This window comes from Vipera ursinii, assembly GCF_947247035.1.
Source record: "Vipera ursinii genome assembly, chromosome: 4".
NCBI lineage: Eukaryota > Metazoa > Chordata > Lepidosauria > Squamata > Viperidae > Vipera > Vipera ursinii.
Window position 1 is genome coordinate 43,933,314 of NC_139514.1, and position 26,977 is coordinate 43,960,290.

Consider the following 26,977-nt stretch of genomic DNA (forward strand, 5'->3'; position numbering starts at 1 on the left):
GATATACTAGAGGTCCTCCGACTTGAGCAGGGGATTGGACTAGAAAACCTCCAAGATCTCTTCCAACTCTTACTTCGTGTTCTGTAACTGCATTATTTATAAGATACAGCCACATACTGGACATGACACTGTAAAATCCATTGGGGAAAAACATGCTAATATACAAACCAACCCTGCAACAAACACAACCTCCATGTACTTTCCCCCCACAGTTATATCAACACTACAATCAGAGGCCCCAACAACTACACCTACAAGATTAAACACACTTTTGACATATGTTTTCACTAGTACATGATTACATATAATACATGTATAGATTCTATAATATATGCCTTCATTTACCAGCAGTGTTCTTATGCCCTCTATGTAGGTCAAACAGGACAAATTTTGCCTAAATATTAACTGCAATAGGTTTCTATCAGGACTCAAAATGAAGACATAGTATTATCAAGGGATTTCAGTGTCCCATGATATTTTATTATAGACTTTAAGTTAGACAGTTTGGAGAAAGCAAATTTTAATAGCACAATTGAGCTGTTTATATATATATATATATATATATTGAGCTACTCCATATAGCAAATGAAATGGGCTGTACCTCACAGAAGTTTATTCTTTTACTAAAATGATTTTTGTTAGATTAATTTTTTTAAAAAACCAGAAAAGTTTTCAAGTTGTATTTGCTGTTCTCATAATTTTAAGAAGGGGGGAAACCTGCATTCTCTTGATCATTGCTTAGAGAAACAAAACAAATCTACCATAGTACATAAAATGATACAACACAAACTGTAGAAGTTGGAACTAATATAAAGTTCTTCATCAAAAGTTGTTTTGGAGAAAATGTGTAAAAGTGCAGATTATAAGAACAAAATGGAAGAAGAGCTAAAGGCGGACTGACAATAGTTGTTCTGAATTAAAACTTAAATATTAGGAGGAAAATCAATCATACTACAGTTAGAAATAGGAAATAGGTTTCAAATTGTTGTTTGTTTTTAAATATAATCTGGGTAGCCATCTGTAAAGATTAGTTTAATTTGACTTTTTACATTGAGTAGGCACTCAACCATGTTGTTAAATTCTATATACACTAAATTCCTTCATATCAGTCATCACACAAAACCAGAAGTACTTGTTATTTGTACCAGTTACATTTCTTATATCTTATGGGATCTTATATTACTACTGTAATATTGCCATAATTTTGAGGAAACTTTTGGTAATATCGGTGTTGGAGATCTAATTTATAGTTCTAGTAAATATTTATAGTAGTATGATACTTTTATGGGTACACATGTACATACACACACCAACACACCATCTGCATTGATACCAAGACTCAGAATACGAATCAGAAAAACTACAACTCAAATCTACCATAATAATAATAATAATAAATAACAACAACATGGAAGTTTTGCAGGAAAAGTAGAGCACACTGGTTGGTTGGTTGGTTGGTTTTTGAGTTGCTTCTTTGAAATGTTTGTATTTTTAAAAAAATCATTTATAAAATGATAGTCAAACACTTGTAGATCACATTTCAGTTTAACTGCATAATGTTAATGAGTCTTGAAAAGCTATGTATATCACATAAAATAATGTCGGCAGTTTGGCGGGTCAAATCCTGAGTGCCGGGTAACAGATTGAGTGCCTGTTACTTATCCCAGCTTCTGCCAACCTAGCAGTTCGAAAGCATGTAAAAATGCAAGTAGAAAAATAGGGACCACTACGGTGGGAAGGTAACAGCGTTCCATGCGCCTTTGGCGTCTAGTCATGCCGGCCACATGACCACAGAGATGTCCTCGGACAAGCGCTGGCTCTTCGGCTTTGAAACGGAGATGAGCACCGGCCCCTAGAGTTGGAAACGACTAGCACGCAGGTGCGGGGGAACCTTTACCTTTACCTTTAAAAAATATTTAGCTACTTTCCTATTCTTTAATATTTGCATTTGTATATGCTGTTAGGAAAAATTATTTTTAAAATGTTTTTAAAAATAATCAGTACTCTGAAAATTCTAAAGAAACAAATGTTGATATGTCACTATAAAATATTACTATGTGTAACATTCTTGTAATGAGACTAAGAAGTATTTCAAATTGGCTTAGACTTCTGTTGGCTTCTGTGGTACGTTTGTGTAGATTATTGGAAGCAATACAGAATACAGACGTAAGGAACTTCTTCAAGAGTTTTGCTTTGTTTTATTTTTTACTTTTTCAGCTAATTTTTAACCCTGACTAGTTTCCATCCAGATACTAACCTGACCCCGCTTAGTTTCCAAACCCAGATATAATCACTATGTTGCCACATTTGTAGCCCTTCATGTGTCATTCTGAATTCTGAATCTACTGCTAATGTGCATGAAATGTGATTGAGTGTAATGGCACTTCCCCAAACTATGTCAAATCTGGAATAATTTCAAGAGAATCCAGGAAGGAGATGGAAGATGAAATTTGTTCTGCCAATCTCATTATTTCTATTCTTGCTTAAAATTATTATGCCTGTCTACTCCCAAAGCACTGAGTGACCAAGACCATCAAAATATACAGTTAAAAGCAATTAAAACCTAACAACAAAACTTAGCCCAGACTAAAGAGCATCCAAATGGAACAAAAAAAGAAAAAGAAAAACCCAGGAGCTTCATAAATACACAAAGCCCAAGAGCAGACCTAGGTTTCAAGCCTTTGATGCCATAGGTTAATCTGGGGGATGGAGTGCAATGTTGATGTAATTCTCAATAGAGAAAGAAGGGGGAGAGAGTCGAAGCATTTCTTTCAGATGGAAAAAATAGTTTAAACTTTTTTCCCCTTTCCTTTTGGTTTCTTTTTATTTCATTTTGATACTTTTCTCTCCCGCAGAACATTTTATTTTAAAAAGGCTGTTTCTTATTTATTTATTCTTTATTCCAGGTCAGTTACATTAATATACTTAACTGCCGTAACTTAATGAAACTAACATAGATTTTGACATTCTGTTTACCATTCCATATAGTGACCATTTGTATAAATAAAACAGTTTGGACAATACTGGCAGTATTTATAATACGAAGATGAACAGATGTTTCAAATTTGCTTAATTTACATGCACGTTTTGTTTGAAGATGTTGACTAAGTAAATCAACAATTTAGTCTGCTTCACTATAGCTTTAATTTCATTCATTTTCACTAATTACACACACACACACACACACACACACACACAAATTAAATGGCTACAATTTAAACAGCAGCACTTTTAAGTCTATGAGTTAAATTCAAAAATATTTGGATATCCATTTCTACATCAAATTCAAACCTGTTATGAAAGATTTTTAAATGATAGAAATTCTCCGCGTCCTTTGGCAGAAATCCTCATAGGAAACATTTTTTGGAGTCTGCAGAAAGGTTATAAAATACAACGTTAATCAAATTTTATAAACTATAGCAAGAATATGTTAGTTTTAACCTTCATTTGTTAGTGAACCATTATTGAAGTGGAACACAATCTTCATCATAAAAAGAAAAGTCGTTAGAAGCTAACCTGCAAGATATAAGGCAGCCTTCTTTTTAAATGTCTAACCCATTTTATTGTTTATCTCCATTAAAGTTTGATTATTTCTCTACATTGCTGAAGCCTTCACCCACCCACTAGTTTTGTAACCAGAGATTTGTGTGTGTTTGGGTTTCATTTATTAAGCTCTATTAAATTTTCAGCTGCTTTTCTTATTGAGCATAGCAGCAACTCTTTGTGTTAACATGGCTGGAGAGGGAAAAAAGAAGAGGAGTTATCATCTTTTTTAACATTTACCAAAGCAGGCAATTAAAAACATACAACAGAGGCAAAAAAGAAACAGCCAAGTTGATTGTGTTGTATGTCATTTTTTACTTGCTGTTTCTGATAAAATAATTCTGAACATGGCCTAGCACCAACAAGATTGAACAACGTATGTTCAAATTGCATACATACATTTCAATTTCCATATGGAACTTTAATGTCAATTTCTGAAACAGCTAAAAATTAATTAAACCATGTTAGTAATGCATAATTGTGGTATGACTTCATTTCTCCCTCAGAGCCACCTCATTTCGTTGTCAAACCTCGAGATCAAGTAGCTACATTAGGTAGAACTGTCACTTTCCAGTGTGAAGCAACTGGGAATCCTCAACCAGCAATATTTTGGCGAAGAGAAGGAAGCCAGGTAAAATAAACTGCAATTACATAATGTAAATTATTAATGAATAAAAACATTAAACCAATTTCAATACGAAACCAATCTTATGACTGAATCCCTGCTAAGGGGGAAAAATAATCTGTAGATTCCTGATCAATCTATATAATAAAGTGTTGATGATTCAGCAAAGAAATATTCATTGACTATTGAAAAACAATCTCACTATTCTCTTTCAACAGTGCAACAGTTTTAGTACAACATAATTGAAAATGGTGGAAGAATTCTGGTTATAGACATCCTATTATTTTTCTGTGTTTATATATGGACATTGTATTGTATTGGAATGCAGAAATAATAAATGTCTTGCTATATTGGCAAGCCAGCATGTTCTATGTCTCCAACAGAAACCAAGGATAAGTTGTTTCCTTTCCATGTCTTTTGCATCAATTATTCAGATTCATGAATATTATACACTCATAATCACACATACATACCCAGGTCTTCTATCAATTTGTCTAAAAAGAAAAAAATAATAATGTATATTCAAAAATACTATAGCGTCTCCTGGTCCTTAGTAGTGCCACAAAACTTCATACCTGAAACTTCAGCTCTATGCAATAACATATGAATTTTATTAAGAAAAGACAGGTCTCTCTGAAGTCATGCTTGACCTCTGACAACTATAGGGCATACTTATGTACAGGTGAAACTCAAAAAATTAGAATATCGTGCAAAAGTTCATTTATTTCAGTAATGCAACTTAAAAGGGGAAACTAATATATGACATGAGGACATGAAGGCCTGGAGGAACGTTGTCCATAGGGTCGCGATGGGTCGGACACGACTTCGCAACTAACAACAACAACAAAATATATGACATAGACTCATTACATGCAAAGCAAGATAGTTCAAGCCGTGATTTGTCATAATTGTGATGATTATGGTGTACAGCTCATGAAAACCCCAAATCCACAATCTCAGAAAATTTGAATATTGTACAATATTCTAGGCTCAAAGTATTCCACTCTAATCAGTTAATTAAGCCATAACACTTGCAAAGGGTTCCTGAGCCTTTAAATGGTCTCTCAGTCTGGTTCAGTAGGAATCACAATCATGAGGAAGACTGCTGACCTGACATTTGTGCAGAAAACCATAATTGACACCCTCCATAAGGAGGGAAAGCCTCAAAAGGTAATTGCAAAAGAAGTTGGATGTTCCCAAAGTGCTGTATCAAAGCACATTAATAGAAAGTTACGTGGAAGGGAAAAGTGTGGAAGAAAAAGGTGCACAAGCAGCAGGGATGACCGCAGCTAAAGAAAAACAGACCTGGTCTGTTGCTCAGTGGTCCAAAGTCCTCTTTTCTGATGAGAGCAACTTTTGCATCTCATTTGGAAACCAAGGACTCAGAGTCTCGAGGAAGAATGGAGAGGCACACACTGCAAGATGCTTGAAGTCCAGTGTGAAGTTTCCACAGTCTGTGTTAATTTGGGGAGCCATGTCATCTGCTGGTGTTGGTCCACTGTGCTTCATTAAGTCCAGGGTCAACGCAGCCGTCTACCAGGAGATTCATGCTTCATGCTTCCTTCCACAGACAAGCTTTATGGGGATGCTGACTTCATTTTGCAGCAGGACCTGGCACCTGCCCACACTGCCAAAAGCACCAAAACCTGGTTCAGTGACCATGGGATTACTGTGCTTGATTGGTCAGCAAACTCGCCTGACCTGAACCCCATAGAGAATCTATGGGGCATTGCCAAGAGAAAGATGAGAGACATGAGACCAAACAAGCAGAAGAGCTAAAGGCCGCTATTGAAGCATCCTGGTCTTCCATAACACCTCAGCAGTGCCACAGGCTGATACTTCCATGCCATGCCGCATTGAGACAGTAATTGCTGCAAAAGGGGCCCAAACCAAGTACTGAGTACATATGCATACTTATACTTTTCAGAGGTCCGATATTGTTCTATGTACACTCCTTGTTTTATTGATTGCATGTAATATTCTAATTTTCTGAGATTGTGGATTTGGGGTTTTCATGAGCTGTATGTCATAATCATCACAATTATGACAAATCACGGCTTGAACTATTGCTTTGCATGTAATGAGTATCTCATATATTAGTTTCCCCTTTTAAGTTGCATTACTGAAATAAATGAACTTTTGCACGATATTCTTATTTTTCGAGTTTCATCTGTTGTTTTTCTGTTGCTTTCTTCTGGGATGTTTTATCAACTTTCCAATGTAGCCTATAGCTCTGGTATTTCCGGATGACTTAACTTTATTTTTCAAGATCAGCCAAGATTACCATAGCCTTACCATATTTGGGTCTACTAATACATTCAATACCTGCAACTTTTTTATATGTCCTTATATTCTAGAACTTACTGTTCTCCTACCAACCCCCTCAGTCTTCCAACCGATTTTCAGTCTCTCAGACGGGTGATCTTACAATTACAAATGTCCAGAGATCTGATGTTGGATATTATATCTGCCAGACTTTGAATGTTGCAGGCAGCATCACAACAAAAGCATACTTAGAGGTAACTGATGGTAAGTTTATGTTTAATTGCTAATAATGTAGCAATAGTTTGGGAGTAAAAGTTGATAATTCTGCATCTACGCTTGTGTGCTAAATAATATATTTGCAAAACTGGAAATCAACAGCTTTTGCGCTCAAGAAATATTAATGATTTTTGCTTATCCAACATGCAGAGGAGTTATCCCAATTTCATATACCATAGCATTTCATATTTCAATTAGAATTTAATATTTTGTTATACTATGTAAATAAGTAAGAAGAAATGCATTTATCTTTTCAGTTCTTTATCTAAAATAGAAAAAGTCACAAAGTTTTTGTGCTTAGTTTTACAATGTAAAAATATCCTTTTATATTATTATTATTATTATTATTATTATTATTATTATTATTATTATTATTATATAATTACTATTACTATTATCATTTTAATGGTGGCAAAAATTAATAATGGTACCAGATAATATTTCATAATATTTTAATCTCAAAGTAATTTTATGTATTTATTTATATTTCATATTTCTTAACTGCTCATCTCCTTTGGAAATTTGCTGTTGCTTAAATAATTTCAAAAGTGTTTCGACTTGTGAACATAATTTCTTCTTTTTCTTCTGCCAGTGATTGTAGATCGTCCTCCCCCTGTCATTCGACAGGGCCCTGTCAATCAAACTGTAGCTGTAGATGGTACTTTAACACTCAATTGTGTAGCTACAGGCATTGTCATGCCCATAATCCTCTGGAGGAAAGATGGCATCCTTATCTCTACTCAGGATTCTCGAATCAAGCAATTGGAATCTGGGGCACTACAGATTCGTTATGCAAAGGTAACTTAAAACTTGTTTTTTTAATTGCTCTCTGATTTTAAAATTTATGAATAGTTAAATAACTATATTCTATCACCTTAGTTTCATAACATTCTCAATCTTTGTTCAGTTGTGTTTTTTATGAGTGCCTTTTTTCTAACAAAATTTGTAAAATGTTTATTTTAACCTCTTTTTTATTAGGTAACACATAAATCTGAAGAAAGTTAGTGTGTTATATTGATTAATGTAGTAGACTAGGACAGGAAAGACCATAGATTCAGCTCTTATTATTTCAAAAACTTGTTTACTTTTCAGCTGGGGGATTCTGGTCGGTACACATGTATTGCCTCAACCTCAAGTGGTGAAGCATCATGGAGTGCTTACATTGAAGTTCAAGGTAAATTAATCAGGATTCATGAAAACAGAAAAGAACTTTAAATATAAGCTAATAGTTTCTGTGTAATAAAATCAATATAGTGATGTGACCCCAGTAGATTCAAGGTCAGCTCTTAGTAATAAATGTTTTCATTTTCTAGAATTTGGCATTCCAGTTCAGCCACCACGACCTACTGACCCTAATTTGATTCCTAGTGCACCATCAAAACCTGAAATTACTGATGTCAGAAGAAATACAGTAACCCTGTCATGGAAACCTAATTTGAATTCAGGTGCAACTCCAACTTCTTATATAATAGATGCCTTCAGGTATTATGCCTTTCATGTGTTCCAGTTGTGTTTCTTTTAAGACTGTTAAATTAGAGGCATGCACCAACCTGTTTGGTTTATATATTCTGTCTTCTTAGCCATGCAGCTGGTAGCAGCTGGCAAACTGTAGCAGAAAATGTGAAAACAGAAACATTTGCAGTAAAAGGACTGAAACCAAATGCCATTTATCTGTTCCTCATTCGTGCAGCCAATGCATATGGAATTAGCGATCCCAGTCAGATATCTGACCCAGTGAAAACCCAAGGTAAAATCTCTCTCTCTCTCTCTCTCTCTCTCTCTCTCTCTCTCTCTCTCTCTCTCTCTCTCTCTCTCTCTCTGTGTGTGTGTGTGTGTATGTGTGTGTGTGTGTATCTCTGTGTAAAACACATATAGCTATAATTATATTGAGGGGGTTGATATCAAAAAATCACATGACTCAATTTTAGTCAGTTAATACAGTGTGAAGAAACCTTGATAAAGCTGTGTTTTATGCACATAGATTAAAGAATGTAAGTCAACAATCTACATTTTTCCCCTCTGAAGAAACTATTCCATAGTTTCCAGAAGAGAGAAAAACTTTTGGGGCACTAACACATAATACATGCTGATAAAAGTAAAAAAAGCTTGTATAGTACAATTGCCAAGATAATATGAGGCAGTACGGTGCAGTACAATCCAAGTAGCAAATTTAACATAATAAATATCTCTATGTGACGTCAAACACATTAGGACAACTCCAGTACTGCCTGCTTCGATTTATATTGCCTGCCTAATGATTCAGATATCTGTATTCCCATATTTGAATGCACATATAGCTCTGATCAGAATATCATGTATGGGTGTATGTAAAGCAAAATAATTTAGGTACATATTAAGAAAGTTAAGGGTTGTTGTTGTTTTTTGTTTGCATTCACTAGCCAGTACTTTTAACCATTTATAATTCATTTACACTATTTATTGTATATGATATTAACATTTAAACGTATGCATAGACTTAAATATAACATTTTTTAATATACCATTACAATATTACTTCCTCAACTCTCAAAGTCATCTGATGAGCTCATGGTGTTGAAATTGAGAGAAGGTGACTAAAATTAAACAGATGGGCCCAGTTGTTTTAGATTAATGCAGAAACTATTCTTATTTTTAAATTCTTGCCATAGTTTCTTAAGAAAATTTAGGTTTTGGGTGTTAAATTGGAAGTGAAAATTATGAGATGACCCCATGAGTGAGTTTTAATGGGATTGTGACCATAATTAATGGAACTTTGTATGTATAGTTTAAAACAACAATTCTGCATCAATTTTCCTGCTTTGTTTATTGACTGTAAAGTTTTAATTTTATTGAAATATTTGGGGATTTGTAATAATTTTAATGATGTTTTAAAATTTTAATAGACATAATAGAAAAAACACTTAAATACTATGGAATTAGAAGACCATTCAGATGGTTTTATATTTACATACATACATACAAACACACACACACACACATACATTGTAATGCCTATATCTTATGCCTTTTCAAGTATTCCAAGTAAGCCATCTTGTTTGCTTATTTAATATCTTAGTATTAGAGTCAAATTAATCTCTGTTACTTATTCAAATCATATTAAACTGTTGTGATCTAGATCAGGTATGTCAAACTTGCGACATCACGTGACATCGCACGACGTATCGAGACTTTTTCCCCATTGCCGGCAATAGGGAGGGCGCGGTTTCGACGTGATGCATCCGGCCCATGGGCCGGCAGTTTGACATGCCTGATCTAGATAGTACGATCCTTCTTTTTGTTGGATACTTGTAAATAATTTTGTTCTAACTATAAACAATGTATATAGTTTTGTTTTGTTTCCCCCCCTTCTTTTCATTTCCTTTCTAATTTAATTCTGATTTTAATTCTTATTTCTCTATTAGAAATGAAAAGTAATGTAATTTAACTAAAATTAATTTAAAAGACAGGTAAAAAATTCTGGTACTAATACATGCAGATTTGTTTTTCAACACTTGTTCATACATGTCTCATAATTTGTTAAAATTGTTTCAGATGTTCCACCAACAAATCCAGGTGTGGATCACAAACAAGTACAAAGAGAGCTGGGTGATGTTGTCCTACATCTCCATAATCCCACAATTCTTTCTTCTTCTTCTATTGAAGTTCACTGGACAGTAAGTACAATAACAGCAACAACATGGAGTGCCCAATAAAAAGACAGCTTTCAAAGAATAACAAAATGCAATGATGTATTGCTGATACTTCCCCCTTCATTACCTTAATGTGCGATACAGTTGAGTATTCTTAGTAACTCTGAAATTATATTTAATGAACTTTGGTTAGGACAACTTTTCACAGTAAATCAGAAGTCAAAGGGTAAAAGTTAAAATTAATCTACCACAGGGATGGATTAATTATTTTTATATTCCACCGGTAAGCTATCCATTTCTGACCATTCGATTCAGTGCTATGCTGAAAGCACATTTTCATTTTATTCTGTATTTTTATCACCGCTAATTATAAATAGATTATTTTCTTTGTGTAATACTTTTGTGTTCTTTGTGGTTAGAATTAAAAGTAATTTATTTATATAATTATCCATCTTTTCCTTTGTAGTGTTAATTTCTGTTGTTTTTGTCTTCAAAATATCTTGTGGGTTTTATTATTTCTGGAAAATTGTTTAAGGCTAAGAAGTATTGACTTGATCGTAGTTACCCAAAAAATGGCTCTGGATTTATAAAAGCAAAATCTGCTTCAAGTCACATTTAATTCATAGTGACTTCTTGGAAATAATACCTAAGTAGCTGACATTGCTCTTCTGTTTTTCAACTTGCCAGACGAGTCTGCATACCTGGGATTCACTGGCAGAATCCCACTTTTGAACCTGCTTAGCTTCCAAGATCAGCCAAGTGTTGCCACTTGCTGATTTCTGCGTTTATATGAGAAGGTCACTTCTCTTTAAATTCTGTTCTGAATCTGCTAATGTGGAGAACTAGTAGAAAAAGTAAAATGAACATGGGGCTTTCTGAAATTATTGTAGAGTACTATTAGATTCTGACATTATTTAATAAGATTTGTGTGTGCTCTTTTTACTTGCAAGGTAATTTAATAACTTTACTCTTAAAGGTGGTGAAGAATACTCACACTTATGCACTATATTGAACATATAACCATGAAAAATTAAATACATAAATAATGCTCAGTGATATGGTGTTACATATGTTTATATATGTTTACTATTTAATATGGGTGTTCTATCTTTAATGTTAGGTTGACCAACAATCCCAATATATTCAGGGATATAAAATTTTGTACAGGCCAACAGCTTCATCTCAAGGAGAATCTGAATGGTTGATTTTTGAAGTGAGGACACCAACAAAAAACAGCATTGTAATTCCTGAACTCAAAAAAGGAGTGAACTACGAAATTAAGGCTCGACCATTTTTTAATGAGTTTCAAGGAGCTGATAGTGAAGTGAAATTTGCCAAAACTTTGGAAGAAGGCAAGTAGTAGCATGACTTCTTTAGTTTTTTTTAAGTATTTCTAACTCAGGATCATTATGAAGTTTCTTTTTTCATCTTTCTCCTTGTATTGATGACAAATAGCCCAGCTACTAAGTAGCCCTGTGTTTCTTTTTGCTATATCTTGGGTTAAGTTCAAAGGCCCATTACAAACTTTTTCAGTGCAGATACAAATGACCAGGATACATACATACGTACGTACGTACGTACGTACGTACATACATACATACATACATACATATGATGAATAATATTTTTTACTGCATAACTCACCTTAGTATATATTTATTGATGATTTGGGGTGACAGTTAATTGAGGAAGCTTCAGAAGTTGTCCACCATTGATTCTTGGTTTTCAAATCTTTCCCTTATTTATCAAGACCTGAGGATGATTAATTGTTTTTTTCATTTTAAGTTTTCAGTTATGCAACAATTTGGACTTCATCATGTTTGGTTCAGTTTACAAAAAAGACCCTATATCATAAAAATACAAAAATAATATTTTTAAAAAAATTAAATTCTTTCTTCCTTCCTTTCCATTGCTTGGTGTTGCAAGATAAATTTTGGGATTTTTAGACTTCTTAAACGACATGTTCAGTGATAAATGATAGTAAAAGTACTGTTTTGCTCATAAATATGCTTTCTTCCAAAACCAGCTCCAAGTGCTCCTCCACAAAGTGTTTCAGTCACCAAGAATGATGGAAATGGCACTGCAATTGTAGTAACTTGGCAGCCACCCCCAGAGGACACACAAAATGGAATGGTTCAGGAATACAAGGTGATACATAGATGTAACTTGGCCAATTATTGGGAATTATTTATATAGAATTTTTTTGTGGTTACTTAGCTCCATCTGGTGGTACAAAAAATCAACATATTTCTAGAGTAACATTCTTCACAAGGATTTTAACACCCAATATATTTATATTATTTTATGTTAAAAGAATATTAATGGTTATACTATATAGTAACAAATTGTGTATATTTGTTACTTAGAATCACTGCTATAAGTAAAAGGGAATTGAAATAAAAGACTGTGAAGGCTGAAAAATGAGCTATTCAAAACTGAATTCCAATAAATATACCTTTAATCTTGCAATCTTGTAAATAATTTGAGACATAATATTAAATCATATTATATAGTTTCTTACAGGGAAAAAATCTAAATCTAGTTCTAAATTATATAGCAGGATTAGGTTAGAGTTGATTATTTAACATTCCACACTATTGATAATATAGATTTAATTTTTAATTTTCCAGTTATGAGCTGCCCTTCACTGTTTACACTGTTAAAATGGTCATTAATGTCAGTGAAAAATTTAAAATATGATTTCAAGTGTTTAATTTTTAATTTTCATCTTCAATTTTTCAAGTACTGCTTTTGAAGAATTAGGATTTTAGAAACTATCAGTTGGGAAAGGTTGGTTTAAGTTATATTCCATTAAAAAATATTTAAAGGAGAAATTAAGGGATGCATCTTGTGACTGACTAATTAGATCAGATGAGATTCCAAGTTTAGCTCTTGGAAAACATACACACTGCAATAGGACAATTTCAATCAGCTTTAATATTTTTCAGTACAATTTTGCAATTTTACTTGTAGCACATTTAAAACCATCTAGTAAATTAAATACCCAGAGAACTGATCTCTCTTATAAAATTCCATGTAATCAAATCGTATTTATGTTGGATGACTTTCAACATAGTGGACGTTTATTTTGTATTTACCTCTTTTGTTTTAAAGTTTTAAAAGTTCTAAACACTATAATAGGAATTATTTGTTCTTTTGTTTGGCACTTCTCCAGCTTTTAAAATAACAGCAATTCTACATAATTAACATTCCAGGATGTCTACCTAGCTGAAGATATCCTGCACTGGCTAAGTTTTTCTAAGTTCAGAAGCAAAGCAGGCTCAGTCTTAGTATTTAGCATTTAAATTTACTATTTAGTATTTAAATTTAGTATTTAAATGATTAATATGTAGGCAGCATTAATTGGGACTATATGGTAGATTATAAGACTGCAAAACACCCAGGGTGAAAACAATAAAAAATATTTCTTTGCTGTTGCCAAGAAAATTCACAAGAGTTTTTATATTTCAAGCCCAACCAACTGACAGTACCTAGACAAAGTTGGCTGAAAAATTATAGTAGAGTTGTACTTCTATTAGTATTTAAATGGAAGAATACAAGAAAATCTCAAGGCAATAATTTGGGAAGTTGTGGAAAAGCATCCCTTAAGAAGTCAGTGGAAAACTACTTTTGTATTGTTGCCAAAAAACAATAAAGTGACCAGGAGTTTAGTTCAACTCAGACACTTTAGTTTTTACACCACTGCTATTTGTATTAGTAGATCACTATTAACAGTTCTTAGTATTGTTGATTATGTTCCATTGAAATGGTGCCGCGTAACAGAGTGAGCGCCTGTTACTCGTCCCAGCTTCTGCCAACCTAGCAGTTCGAAAGCACATAAAAAAAATGCAAGTAGAAAAATAGGGACCACTACGGTGGGAAGGTAACAGCGTTCCGTGCGCCTTTGGCGTCTAGTCATGCCGGCCACATGACCACGGAGACGTCCTCGGACAAGCGCTGGCTCTTCGGCTTTGGAACGGAGATGAGCACCAGCCCCTAGAGTCGGAAACGACTAGCACGCATGTGTGGGGGAACCTTTACCTTTACCTTTTTTATATTTCAAGCCCAACCAACTGACAGTACCTAGACAAAGTTGGTTGAAAAATTATAGTAGAGTTGTACTTCTATTAGTATTTAAATGGAAGAATACGAGAAAATCTCAAGGCAATAATTTGGGAAGTTGTGGAAAAGCATCCCTTAAGAAGTCAGTGGAAAACTACTTTTGTATTGTTGCCAAAAACAATAAAGTGACCAGGAGTTTAGTTCAACTCAGACACTTTAGTTTTTACACCACTGCTATTTGTATTAGTAGATCACTATTAACAGTTCTTAGTATTGTTGATTATGTTCCATTGAAATGGTGGAGATGTCTTATTGTTCTAATTTTTCAAAAATAATTCAATAATATTTGTATACAGTATATAGATCTTCTTCAGATGCAATCGGCAAAATTTTACTTCAGACTTCATTTCCAAATAGCATTAAAATTTATTGTCTCTAAAGCAGGCTGAACAACCGATTAAATGTGCATTATTTGCAGTTATATATATTGCCTCCAAAAGAGGCACTAGGTTTTATTTTGAGGGAATGTCACTTGGGGCCTCCCATGCCCCAACACCTGTTGCTCTGCCACCTGACTTCTGCGGATGCTTGTGGCAGGAGGCCACCTGGTGCATCGTGAGCGGGTGCACTGGTGCAACATGGCATCCTGCCACAAGCGGCAGTACTGGCAGAATGTGACCTGCAGCATTCTGCCACGAGCAGCAGCACCAGCACGATGTGCTATGCAGTGTACTGCAGAGAGCAATGGCAGCAACGCACCATGTGACCTCCTGCACAAGCGGCCGCAGAAGTCAGGTGGCAGTGCAACAGGTTTCAGGGTGTGGGAAGCCTGGCTATGACAGTCCTGAGGTAAGCAGGTGCAGGGCACATGGGACAGCTCCACTCCTCCACCCCTACCCTAGCTTGATTTTTACATGAGCGTCTCGCCCCCCTCCCCCTTGTATAAACAGACTGTGGGACGGAGTGGGTGAGGTCTTAACTAGGGATTATTTTGGGGGTAGGGATTATATTAGGCACAGACGTAAAAATTAAGCTTGGGCTTATTCTTGGGATAGGTCTTATTTCCAGGGAAACACGGTATTTTTATGTGATCCTTTTGTAAATAATTTCTAAAAAGAGATTACAGCTTATATCAATAAATAATACATATTTTGATAACATATTTGTTTTAGAGTTTATTTCAATTTTTAGAGAGGTAACTCTTCTGTAAATATCAGGTGGTAAACATCCAAAGTTCTAATATCAAGGAGTTCTAGGAAAGCATGTACTGTTTTATTTCATTTCTGGACTACTGAAGTTTGCTCCAATAGTTACGTTGAAGAATTCATGCAGTTTTAAAAATAAACCAGTTATTTTATTGACTTATTTTACTGCTATTTATATCAATTTGTTAGCAGCCTTTACAAATGTGTATTAACATAGCCAAATTCATCTTTATATGTAAAGCAGAAAATACCATATGGCACATTTTGTTCCATAAAGAAAAATATTGTTGTTTTATTCCTTCTAGGTTTGGTGCCTTGGAAATGAAAGTCGGTACCATATAAATAAGACAGTGGATGGTTCTACATTTTCTCTAATAATTCCATCTCTAGTTCCTGGTATTAGATACAGTGTTGAAGTGGCAGCAAGTACTGGAGCTGGAGCTGGAGTGAAGAGTGAACCACAGTTTATTCAGTTAGGTGAGCCATTTTTAATTCACTATGCTTTGTTGAACATATATATTTATATAGTGTAATGAAGATTGGCCTGTTCTCTTTTGTCTGTACAGAATAAGGAACAAATATAACTTGTTTTTGATAAAGAATCTGTTTTTTCCTTTGTTTTATTACTGTGTTGTAGTTGCTTTTCGGCCCATATTTATGTAGCTATTAACATAGTAACTGCTGTCATTATGTACTCATAATGAACTTCACAACAGCATGTCTTCTTTGAATCCAAAGGACTCCCTTTCTATTGAAAGTTACCGTATTTTTCGGACCATAAGACGCACCTGACCATAAGACGCACCCAGTTTTTAGAGCAGGAAAACAAGAAAAAAAAATATTCTGAACCAAATAGTACCAGTATACTAAAACAGGGCTTTTCAACCTTTTCATCCATTGTACCACTTTTAGGACAAGGCAGTGTCACCCAGCAACGTGTCAAAAACTTGACGCCCCCCCCCCTAAAAAAGGAAAAAAATGATAAAGTATAGGTAGTCCTCGACTTACAATGATTCACTTAGTGACCGTTCAAAGTTATGACACTGAAAAAAGTGACTTATGACCATTTTTCACACTTATGACCGTTGCAGCATCCCCAGGGTCATGTGATTTACATTCTGATGCTTGGCAATCGATTCATATTTATGATGGTCACATTGTTCCAGGGTCATGTGATTGCCTTTTGCAACCTTCTGACAAGCAAAGTTAGTGGGGAAACCAGATTCACTTAACAATCATGTTACTAATTTAATTTCTCTCTCTCCTTCTCTTTCTCTCCCTCTCTCCCCCTCCCTCTTTCTTTCTCCTCTCCTTCTTTCTCTCTTTCCCTTTCCTTCTTTCCCTATTTTTCTCTTTCCCTCTATTTCTCCCTCTTTCTCTCTCTCCCTGTTTCCCTCCCTTTCTTTCTCCTTCTCCCTCTCTATTTTTCTCTTTCCCTCTATTTCTCCCTCTTCCTCTATTTCCCTCCCTTTTTCTTTCTCCTTGTCTCTCTCTCCCTCTTTCTCTCCCTCTTTCTCTCTCTCCCTCTATTTCCCCCCCTTTCTCCTTCTCTCTCTCCCTCTTTCTCTCCCTCTCTTTTTCTCTTTCCCTCTATTTCTCCCTCTTCCTCTCCCTCCCTCTTTCTTTCTCCTTGTCTCTCTCTCCCTTTCTTTCTTTCCCTCTCCCTCTTTCTCTCTCCCCCTCTATTTCCCTCCCTTTCTTTCTACTTCTCTCTCTCTCTTTCTCTCTCTCTATTTTTCTCTTTCTCTTTTTCCCTCCCTCTCTCTCTCCCTCCCTCTCCCATTGTCCCTTCGTTCTTTCCTTCCTTCCTTCTTTCTTCCTTCCCTCCCTCTTTGTCCTTCCCTCTCCGCGTTAGAGCAGTACCTACGGAGGCAGCCCTGCGGCCCGGCTTTCTCTTGCAGAAGGCAGGCTGAAACGGAGCAAGGAATGCGAATCAGCCGATCTCGCACTCCTGCATTCTCCTCTGCTCGGTTTCAGCTTTTCTTGCTACAAGAGAAAGCAGGCTGAAACGGAGCGAGGGAATCTCCCTTGCTTTGTTTCAGCCTGCTTTCTTTTGTAGCAAGAGAAGCTGAAACCGAGCGGAGGAGAATGCAGGAGCGCGAGATCGGCCGATTCGCATTCCTTGCTCCGTTTCAGCCTGCCTTCTGCAAGAGAAAGCCGGGGCGCAGGGAGATTGCAGGAGCCAATTGCAATCTCCCTTGCTTTCACTTGCGGAGGTTGGGGCTGGCCATACGGATCACCTTCGGACCACAAGACGCACCCTTGTTTTCCCTCCCACTTTGGGGGAAAAAAGTGCGTCTTATGGTCCGAAAAATACAGTACATGCTTTGACTTGCAATCTCATTGTTATTATAGTGTCACCAAATGTATTCATTTATTTAGGAATTTATAAACCTTATAAACCACTTTAGTCATCCAATTCTAAGTGGTGCAACTGTAGCTAACGCAGAAAGAAAAGCAATAAAATACAGCAAAACAAATTCAGTGTATAATTACAGTTAAAATTATAGTATGAGGTAAAGGTAAAGGTTCCCCCGCACATGCGTCCTAGTCGTTTCCGACTCTAGGGGCCGGTGCTCATCTCCATTTCAAAGCCAAAGAGCCAGCGCTTGTCCGAGGACGTCTCCGTGGTCATGTGGCCGGCATGACTAGACGCCAAATTATAGTATAAACATACTTATGTTTGTCACTGGAAGCCCTGCAACATTCAAGGCCTTCCAGAACCGCTAGGAGGAAAGTTGTCCCAGTGTACATGAGCACAGCAGAGAATGCATGGTTTTGGCTATAATAGTCTCGGTAGGTATGGCCCTTCAGCAAACATTCTTGTTGTCTTTAGTGTATGTCAGCAGAACTAATGAAGAATAACCAGACTCATTGATATCCAGTCCCTGAGTTATACAGGCTTTTTTTACATAAAGACCAGCACCTTGCATTGTACCCAGAATCATACCAGGAGACAGTGATAGTAATAAGGCAGTCCAGCAAGTATATGCACTGGTTTTATCTATGGTTCCAAAGCCTATAGGTACCACACCAGATGGTAATTATAAGTAGGACATAGTCTAAGGAAACAGTTTACAATTTCAGCTTTTCTTATAAAGCTCCCATCAACAGCCTACCCTAGGCTGATTTGGCACTCTTAGTGGTGATCACCATCATCGAGATTTTTTCTCACAGACTGCTACCCTAGCATTCAATCCTTTAGTCCTTAGCAGTAGCTATGTTGGTTTCCTTGGTTAGAAGATTAAACCTGAGATGTCATGTGGAATGGTTTTGTTTCAGCCTTGGATTCCTATGCTTGAGGTAGTTTTCCTTTTTTTTAGTTCTTTGCCTATTTTCTAACTAAAACGGCCCTTTAAAATGCTACAGAATTGCTGAGGAGAAAACAAAGTGTTTTCATTATTGGGTGAACATAACCTTTCAAACCAGCATAGGAACACTATATTTTCTTTAGGTCTAGTATAAAGGAGATTATTTTGTTTGCCAAAATAAAAGTCCATGCCCTTCCACGGTAGGTTCGGTGCTAAATTACATACATATATCCACTATAATCAGTACATGAAGCATCAAATAACTAATTGTTAATTATTTCCTTCTAGCTTTCCTGGAATTGTTCAGGAGACAGGCTTTGAGGCACATCATTTTTCTAGCACAGGAAAGTCATAAAACAATTAACCTATGTGCATTTATTAGAAGCTTCACTCAAATAATTATACATTTTAAATATATTCTTCATGTCTTAGATATCCCAAATGTAATAAATGTTATTGCTGTAACAGCTCCCATTATGAAGTATATTTTGTGAACTAATTAACATGGCTTTTGTGATAATATGCCAACAAATGCAAATAACTGAACTCCTTAATGTTCTTTTGTGTTAAGCTGTAACTCCTACAGTTGACTGAATGCTCACTAATGCTGTTAGAGTTTGCCTCTCTTTGTGTTTGTGTATATTGTGTGGGTAATTTTCAATATTTTATATTTACGTTTAAAAAATATTATTTAAAAATATTTTAAAATGTCTAAGAAAAAGGTGCTAGGCCTTTGTTCAAACATGACATCTACATGTCTTTTATCTGAAAATATATTTATCTTGTCATAATGAATTCACAAACTACAGAATGTGTGTTTTCATTGGCTAAAGTTAGTTACTTTTTTATTTAAGGTTCAATCTTTGCTTGATCAGATAATAAATATTAAACATGAAAACTGTAAACATTGAAAACTTTGGATAGATGTATATTCAATGCAGAATGGTCTTATAATATTCAGTAGAAATATTATACCCTGATTAGTGTTTCATTTATAAGATTTATAAGGAAAACCCAAGAATTAGATGTGATTTTGCATCCTTAGGAGGCTATAACTGTAATGTTTTGCTCATAGCATAGAAAACTATGCAATATTGTAGTGAAAACTGAATATTATTATCATTATGTTAATTAGCTCACTAATATGCACCATTAGAGTGAAAGAGATTCCAGGAGAGTTTTGTGTGATTTGACATACTTGAGACATTTACTGCAATAACTGCATGTAGAAGTTTGGTTTGGTATATCATTCTATTTGTTTTATAACATTTTCTTTTTTTAATATGACTACTTGTGTTTTACAATAAATTGAAAGTAAGTGTTAATGTAACATGAAAAATATATTTCACTGAAAATATTTTTGAAGATTTTAAGAAAATTTTTTAAAATGGAAGCATTATACACTATGATTATAATCGTGTACAAGTACAGTGAATAAGTCAATGAATCAGGTACAAATAATAAGGTATGATAATGGTGAAATACTTTTTTCATGAATAAATAATACATGTATAAGGCATATATTATAAGATTTTGTAAGAAAACTGACGCGCGTGACTGTGTGTATGCATGCATGTTTTACATAGAATGGCAGTTTGACTTAGGCATAGCATAATAGCTTTACTAAAGTTGTGTCTTCCTGTGAGCTGGGATAGCAAAACTAAAATGGTTAGAAATTATAGCAGCTGTATCTCTAATTTATCTATAGGAAACCAAATTGAGAAAAACTGTTTTAAATGCTTGTTCCCATATGGATGCTTGAATTAAACTCACTCTAATTTCTAAAATAGTCCAAGACATACAAATAATTACAAATTACAGAACATCCAGATTCAGCCATAGTTTCATTCCACACAACATTAACCTTGTGAACTCTCAGGCTTCCTCCTTCCGTTATATATTCAAGATCCGTTATATATTCAAGATTTTATTAGATTTATATACCGCCCTTTCCCAAAGGACTCAGGGCGGTTTACAGGGTATTTAAAACAACCAGTACAAAAGTTAAAAACAAATTTAAAAAGATTAAATTATCCCTAAAATTAAAAAAACCCAGTTAAAAATTCTCAGCCTGGGCCGGAGAGCTCAAAGAGCCAGGTCTTCAGGTCCCGGCGAAATGTGCGAAGGCCGGGGGCAGTCCTAAGCTCCACGGGCAGCTGGTTCCAGAGGGCAGGCACACCTACAGAGAAGTCCCTTCCCCTGGGTGTTATCCGCCAACAGTCTTTTATCGGCGGCATCCTGAGAAGACCCTCCCTGTGGGAGCGCACTGGATGAAGGGAGCTTGATCCTGGCAGCAGGTGTTCCCTCAGATATCCTGGACCCAAGCCATTCAGGGCTTTATAGGTCATCACCAGCACCTTGAATCTCACCCGGAGGGCAACCGGAAGCCAATGCAGCTCGCGGAGTAGAGGTGTTACCTGGGAGTATCGGGAAACCCCCATCACAACTCGCGTGGCCGCATTCTGCACCAACTGAAGCCTCCGAGTGGTCCTCAAGGGCAGCCCCATGTAGAGAGCGTTGCAGTAGTCTAGACGGGAGGTCACAAGTGCATGAGTGACTGTGCGTAGGGCATCTCGGTCCAGATAGGGTCGCAACTGGCGCACCAGGCGAACCTGGGCAAAAGCCCCCCTGGTCACGGCTCCTATATGATCTTCAAAATTGAGCCGTGAATCCAGGAGGACGCATTTTTGATGTGTGCCATTGTGCCCACAGTAAAAAAAAATGACAATAAAGATTATCTTTTCATATTATAGTGATGCATACAAAGAATGACTACTTTTGGAAGTTTCAGTTTATGCAACACATACAAATAATTACAAATATTATACTGATGCATACAAAGAATGACTACTTTTGGAAGTTTCAGTTTATGCAACATTGGAATTTGTTTTATTTATTTATTAATTTAAGAACATTTGTATGGCTGCTCCCTCACTCTCAGTGACTCTGGGCAGCTTTGCAATGTATAATATGACATAAAACGCCTAGTCACCATTATGGCTTCAAAATTATTTTTCTGTCTGTGTAGAATGCTGTTTTGATGTTGTGTTTTTGGAGGACCTTGCTGATTCTGTCTGTGGTCCCTTTTAAGTATGGGAGGAGGGCTTTGCCATTTTCTTGTTCTGGGTGTCTCTTTTCGGATTAAGTTGGTAATCGTGTTTCTTTGGAATCCATTGGCTGTTAGTACATTAGTGAGAGTGTGTAGTTCGGGACCACAGACAGAATCAGCAAGGTCCTCCAAAAACACAACATCAAAACAGCATTCTACACAGACAGAAAAATATCCACCATCCTAAGAAACCCCAAGGACATAATTGGCTTAGAAAACCAAGGAGTATACGAAATCCCATGCACCACCTGCCCCACCACATACATCGGACAGACCAACAGAAGAATAAGTGCACGCATTGAAGAGCACAAAAACTCACTCAGAAAAGGAGAACAAACTTCATCCCTGGTCCAACACTTTGAAGCCACGGGACATGAAATTGATTTTAAAAAAACCAAAACTATCGCCAAAATTGAACATTTTAACAACCGAATAATCAGAGAAGCCATTGAGATAGAAAAACGCCCCCACAGCATAAACAAACGAGATGATACCTCTCGCCTACCAACCATTTGGAAACCCGCCTTGATTGACAGACGAGTCCCAACCACCAAGAATGATAGACCCAAACTCATGATAACACCACATGACATCACCACCACACAACCATTCAAAAAGCAAATCCGAACCCACAATGATAACGAGGCACAACCACAAAACAGAAACCTAACTACAGCTGCAACATCAGCCACTTTAAACCCCTCCAAACCACACAATAAGCAAACTGACACCCACTATAAAAACATGGCACCACCACAAACACGAAGCCGAACAAAAGCAGCACAACTCACCAGCTCAGGTCTAAGGCTGGCAGCTGAGACCAGCCCATCCACTCAAAACACACCCCCACCCAATCAGAACATACCCACCATTCAAAACACACTCCCACCCAATCAGAACACACTTACTCCCCCACCCAATCAGAGCACACCTCCACCCACAGAACACACCCCCTCTGGCAGTTTAAAAAAGAGGAACAAACAGCCACATGCTTCTCCCAGAAGAAGGAAGCAGAAGCCACCAGCCTGATGATGACGGATGGGATTCCGTCGAAACGTCGCCCCTACACCTTTAGTTCTACGTGGGGAAAAAACCTGAATAACCAAAGATCCATATGTGTGTGTGTGTGTGTGTGTGTGTGTGTGTGTGTGTGTGTTGCTTATTTATTACAATGTTTATTGTTAAGTTGATGTGGAATACATCTTTTTCCATGTTTATCAAATTTTTATTTTAGTGAAAAGGTTAATGTTTGTATCAACACAAAAATGTGGCAGAAATAGCTAAAGCACTCCGAATGTAATCATAGCTTTTTCACTTGTATCAGTTTGTTTGCCATTTTATTAATTATATAATAGAGAAAGAACAATGAATAATTATAATATTGTGCAGTTCCCATAAGTAACATTATTTTATTTCTAGAAACAAACTTGCAATATTGTAAACTTCGTCTTTCAGATTCCTATGGAAACCCCGTGTCACCTGAAGAGCAAGTCAGTTTAGCTCAGCAGATTTCAGATGTTGTAAAACAGCCAGCGTTCATTGCTGGAATTGGTGCTGCTTGCTGGATTATTCTTATGGTTTTCAGTATTTGGTTATATCGCCACCGAAAAAAACGAAATGGTCTTGCCAGTTCTTATGCTGGCATCAGAAAAGGTATTTTGCTGTAGCTTTTAAAAATATAATTGATTTATCTCCATCCCTAAAATCTCAAAATTATTTAAATGACCATTGATAACTTTTTTGAGATATTTAGCATTTAAAATGTAACATAACTTCTATTTTAAGCAAAGGCTGGATTGAATTATTATTGACTTCTTAGATTATGATTCCTTTCTAAAGCATGGATATATATTATCAAGAATTCTATTTTAATATTTATATTGCTAGTATGTTAATTTGAACAGCATTTTTTCACTGCTTCAACATTCAGAGAAAATGTGGTTAAACCCTAGTGGAATCTGATATTGATATGTTCGTCTACCATTTAGTAACTACACAGCATTTTCATCAAGAACATCAAGTACTTCACAATAGCAGCCTTGCATAGATTACACTATATTAATTGTATGTATAAATATAAACTTTATTCATTTAACAGCAATGGTAACTACTATCAAGCCTGTCACAGCTGCAGTAGGCACATTAAACAAATTATGCAAGCTTATTTTTTGCTCCTGTACCACCTGGAGATCTAGGCACAGCTAGGAATATTAAAAACTAGATACAATCTAATAAAAGACAGATGTGCTTATAGGTCCCAGGCTATAAGTCTACTAAAATGACTTAAATGCTGTGGGAATTTTTCTTCTATCTTTTTTTTAATAACCATGTTATAATTAGAGCCACATGCCGAATAAGTAGCAGGACTTATCTCAAAGAAAAGCTGAAAATGAATAGTTTTACCACACTGTAGTAAATGTCAACTTTTCAATATGACCCTACATATACAACAGACACCAAAAATATGTAAAAATATAAAAGGAGTTCTTCGTCAAAAAGAGATGAACTCGATAACATGGTTTTACTTAAAAATCTTCCTGCAGTTGGCTTTTGGAAGAATCAACTATTACACTTATATGGAATATTAATCTTAGCATCCAATATTAATATTGTAACCTCTTGATAATATGAAGAAAAGGTCAAAGAGTTGCATATTTATTAAACTTACATTACAAAAATATAAGAAAAATATATTATTGCCTAATCCCTAGAATTTATGGTGACTTTTGTTGTTGCTGTTTTGTTACTTTATAAAATGGGAAAGATTTAAATATCAAGGAAGTCAGGATATTCCAGAATGTAAAACATATGTACAGTTTCAAATTAAACAGCAGAGTGCCAATATTGGGTATTAGTAATACCACTGGCAGATTTCATGAAGCAGAAATAAAACGTAATGTGTATTGGTTACTATTCAACAAGGAAAATTAAGTAATAATCTTCTCACTACTTTAACAATTCTTTTTTTAAGCTTTATTAATTGCATGGTACCATGAAATCTTTTATTAAGATCTACATTTTATTGACTAATACTATTTGCTGACTGTAAGTGGAGCTAATTCTACAGCATGCCGTTCATTATCATTCTGATCCTTTGTTATTTATACTGTTTGTACTCTTACATACCTTGCAAAATTTTAGAAGTGAAATGAAAAAATTCTCTTCATTGAAATATAATTCATAAAATAAATATCACATTCATAGCATTAAAGTGTCTACGTAATGCATTAAAACCCAATAATTTTATTTATTTAAACTTTTTTTTTAAAAAAATCCATTTATATCCCGCCCTTCTCCGAAGACTCAGGGCGGCTTACAAGCTTAGCAGTAGCCTTCATTCTATGTATATGCCTGCTTATTAGAGCTTTCACACACCCTCCAAGCGGCATTATTACAAAGTCAGCTTAATTGCCCCCAACAATCTGGGTCCTCAACTTTGATAAATAAGTTGAGGGTTCACTTATAAACAGTTTTCTTCTATAGTACTCTGTTTTCTTAATAATGAGCATTTAGTTCTCAGTAAAATAATGGCAATGATCTTGTTGCCAAGTCCTTGTTGTTTGACTTAATGAAGAGATGCTACTCTTCCATGGGTAACAGTTATTTTGGATAACTTGCTTTTGCTTTCTATGTATACACGGGAGCAGGGCTTTTTTTGTCATAGAACACCCAGAACTTAGTTCCGGCACCTTTTTTGGATGGAACCTTGTAGGGTAGGCTAGGCGGGTTGTATGACGTCTGTGAGTTTCGGCACCTTTTTCTTTTACAAAAAAAGCACTGCATGGGAGTATATATGTCTCTGTGTGACTGTTTACATATGAACACTTTATTCTACTTCTGAAGGACACTGAATAACTTTTATTTTGTGAAAAAGAGCATCAGAAAAAGAATTATAAGAGGATTACTAAGATCACTTTTTTTAAAAAAAAAAAAGAGTGCTTAAATATCTTACAGCATTGTTTTTAGAGTTTTGAAGATATTTTGTCTTTTCCTTCAGCGCCAGTGTTCCAGGAAGTTAAGAACAGAGGCAGATGTGAAACATGTTTACTAATAAGCTTTACTGCCCTCATAAAAATTTTAAGGTGCTACTCCAGTAAAAAAAAGTTTAAAAAAAGCTTAAAATGCTGTTGTTATCCCTACTTAGTCATTCTCTCATTTTTGTGGAATGTCCTAAAACTCTAGGGCAATTTAGACATAATTTATGTTGCTTATTGTTAAGAAAATTAATTTAATTTTTTTAAATTAGAAAAATATTTCCTGAACAAAATATAAAATATTTGCAAAAAGAAAAAGGTTTTATTAGAGCCCTATTGGGCTCTATTCTAAATATTTGAGTTTCATATTTTAGATTGTTGAGCCAAGTTATGGTAACTGATGCATTTGTTGAACATATCAAAACTAAACATGCTACTTGTAATAATAACATAAAAGAAGACATAACACTAAGCAGGTAACTAATAAAAGTTACACACTTTAAAATACAATTAATTAAAACCCCACCGTGTTAGTACATATGCCTAAGATTTATATAATCTTGTTCTATTTGTTTTGTTATTAAATAATTAATACTATAACAAATTTACCTATTATAGCAAAGATTGCATTTTTTAAAAGTTTTGGTTACACTTTAAACATAATCATAAACTTTGAAATTTATTGAGGGCATTTTCCTTTCCTTTTTTATTCTTTTTCTATGGAGTTGCAGCAAAACATAAGCACTAAAAGGTCATTGAAAGGCTAAACCACACTTTTATTTCTCTCAAGAGCACACTATACTAGAATGTCATTCTTCCTCCAAAATGCTATCTGTATCAAGCTACCATTTAAAACCACAGGACTGTTTTATTCGCATCCGTCTGTCTGGATATATTTACTCTTCCTTTTTGTTCTGTTTTTGTCTTGATTTATACTAATGTTGTGTGGTCTCTCCTTTCTTTCTTCAACTTAATAAC

The 26,977-nt window shown here is 35.4% G+C and overlaps 1 protein-coding gene across 1 annotated transcript in view; it reads left to right on the top strand.

The window, feature by feature from the left end:
- ROBO1 (roundabout guidance receptor 1) overlaps positions 1–26,977 on the top strand; it is a 230,309-nt gene that overhangs the window by 167,101 nt on the left and 36,231 nt on the right. Inside the window, exons 7-17 of the mRNA XM_083362042.1 lie at positions 4,050–4,174; positions 6,526–6,697; positions 7,302–7,507; positions 7,802–7,883; positions 8,023–8,191; positions 8,290–8,456; positions 10,241–10,362; positions 11,459–11,690; positions 12,365–12,486; positions 15,911–16,082; positions 23,481–23,678. Coding sequence (XP_083218168.1) covers positions 4,050–4,174; positions 6,526–6,697; positions 7,302–7,507; positions 7,802–7,883; positions 8,023–8,191; positions 8,290–8,456; positions 10,241–10,362; positions 11,459–11,690; positions 12,365–12,486; positions 15,911–16,082; positions 23,481–23,678 — 1,767 coding nt within the window. The remainder of the gene's footprint in view (positions 1–4,049; positions 4,175–6,525; positions 6,698–7,301; positions 7,508–7,801; positions 7,884–8,022; positions 8,192–8,289; positions 8,457–10,240; positions 10,363–11,458; positions 11,691–12,364; positions 12,487–15,910; positions 16,083–23,480; positions 23,679–26,977) is intronic.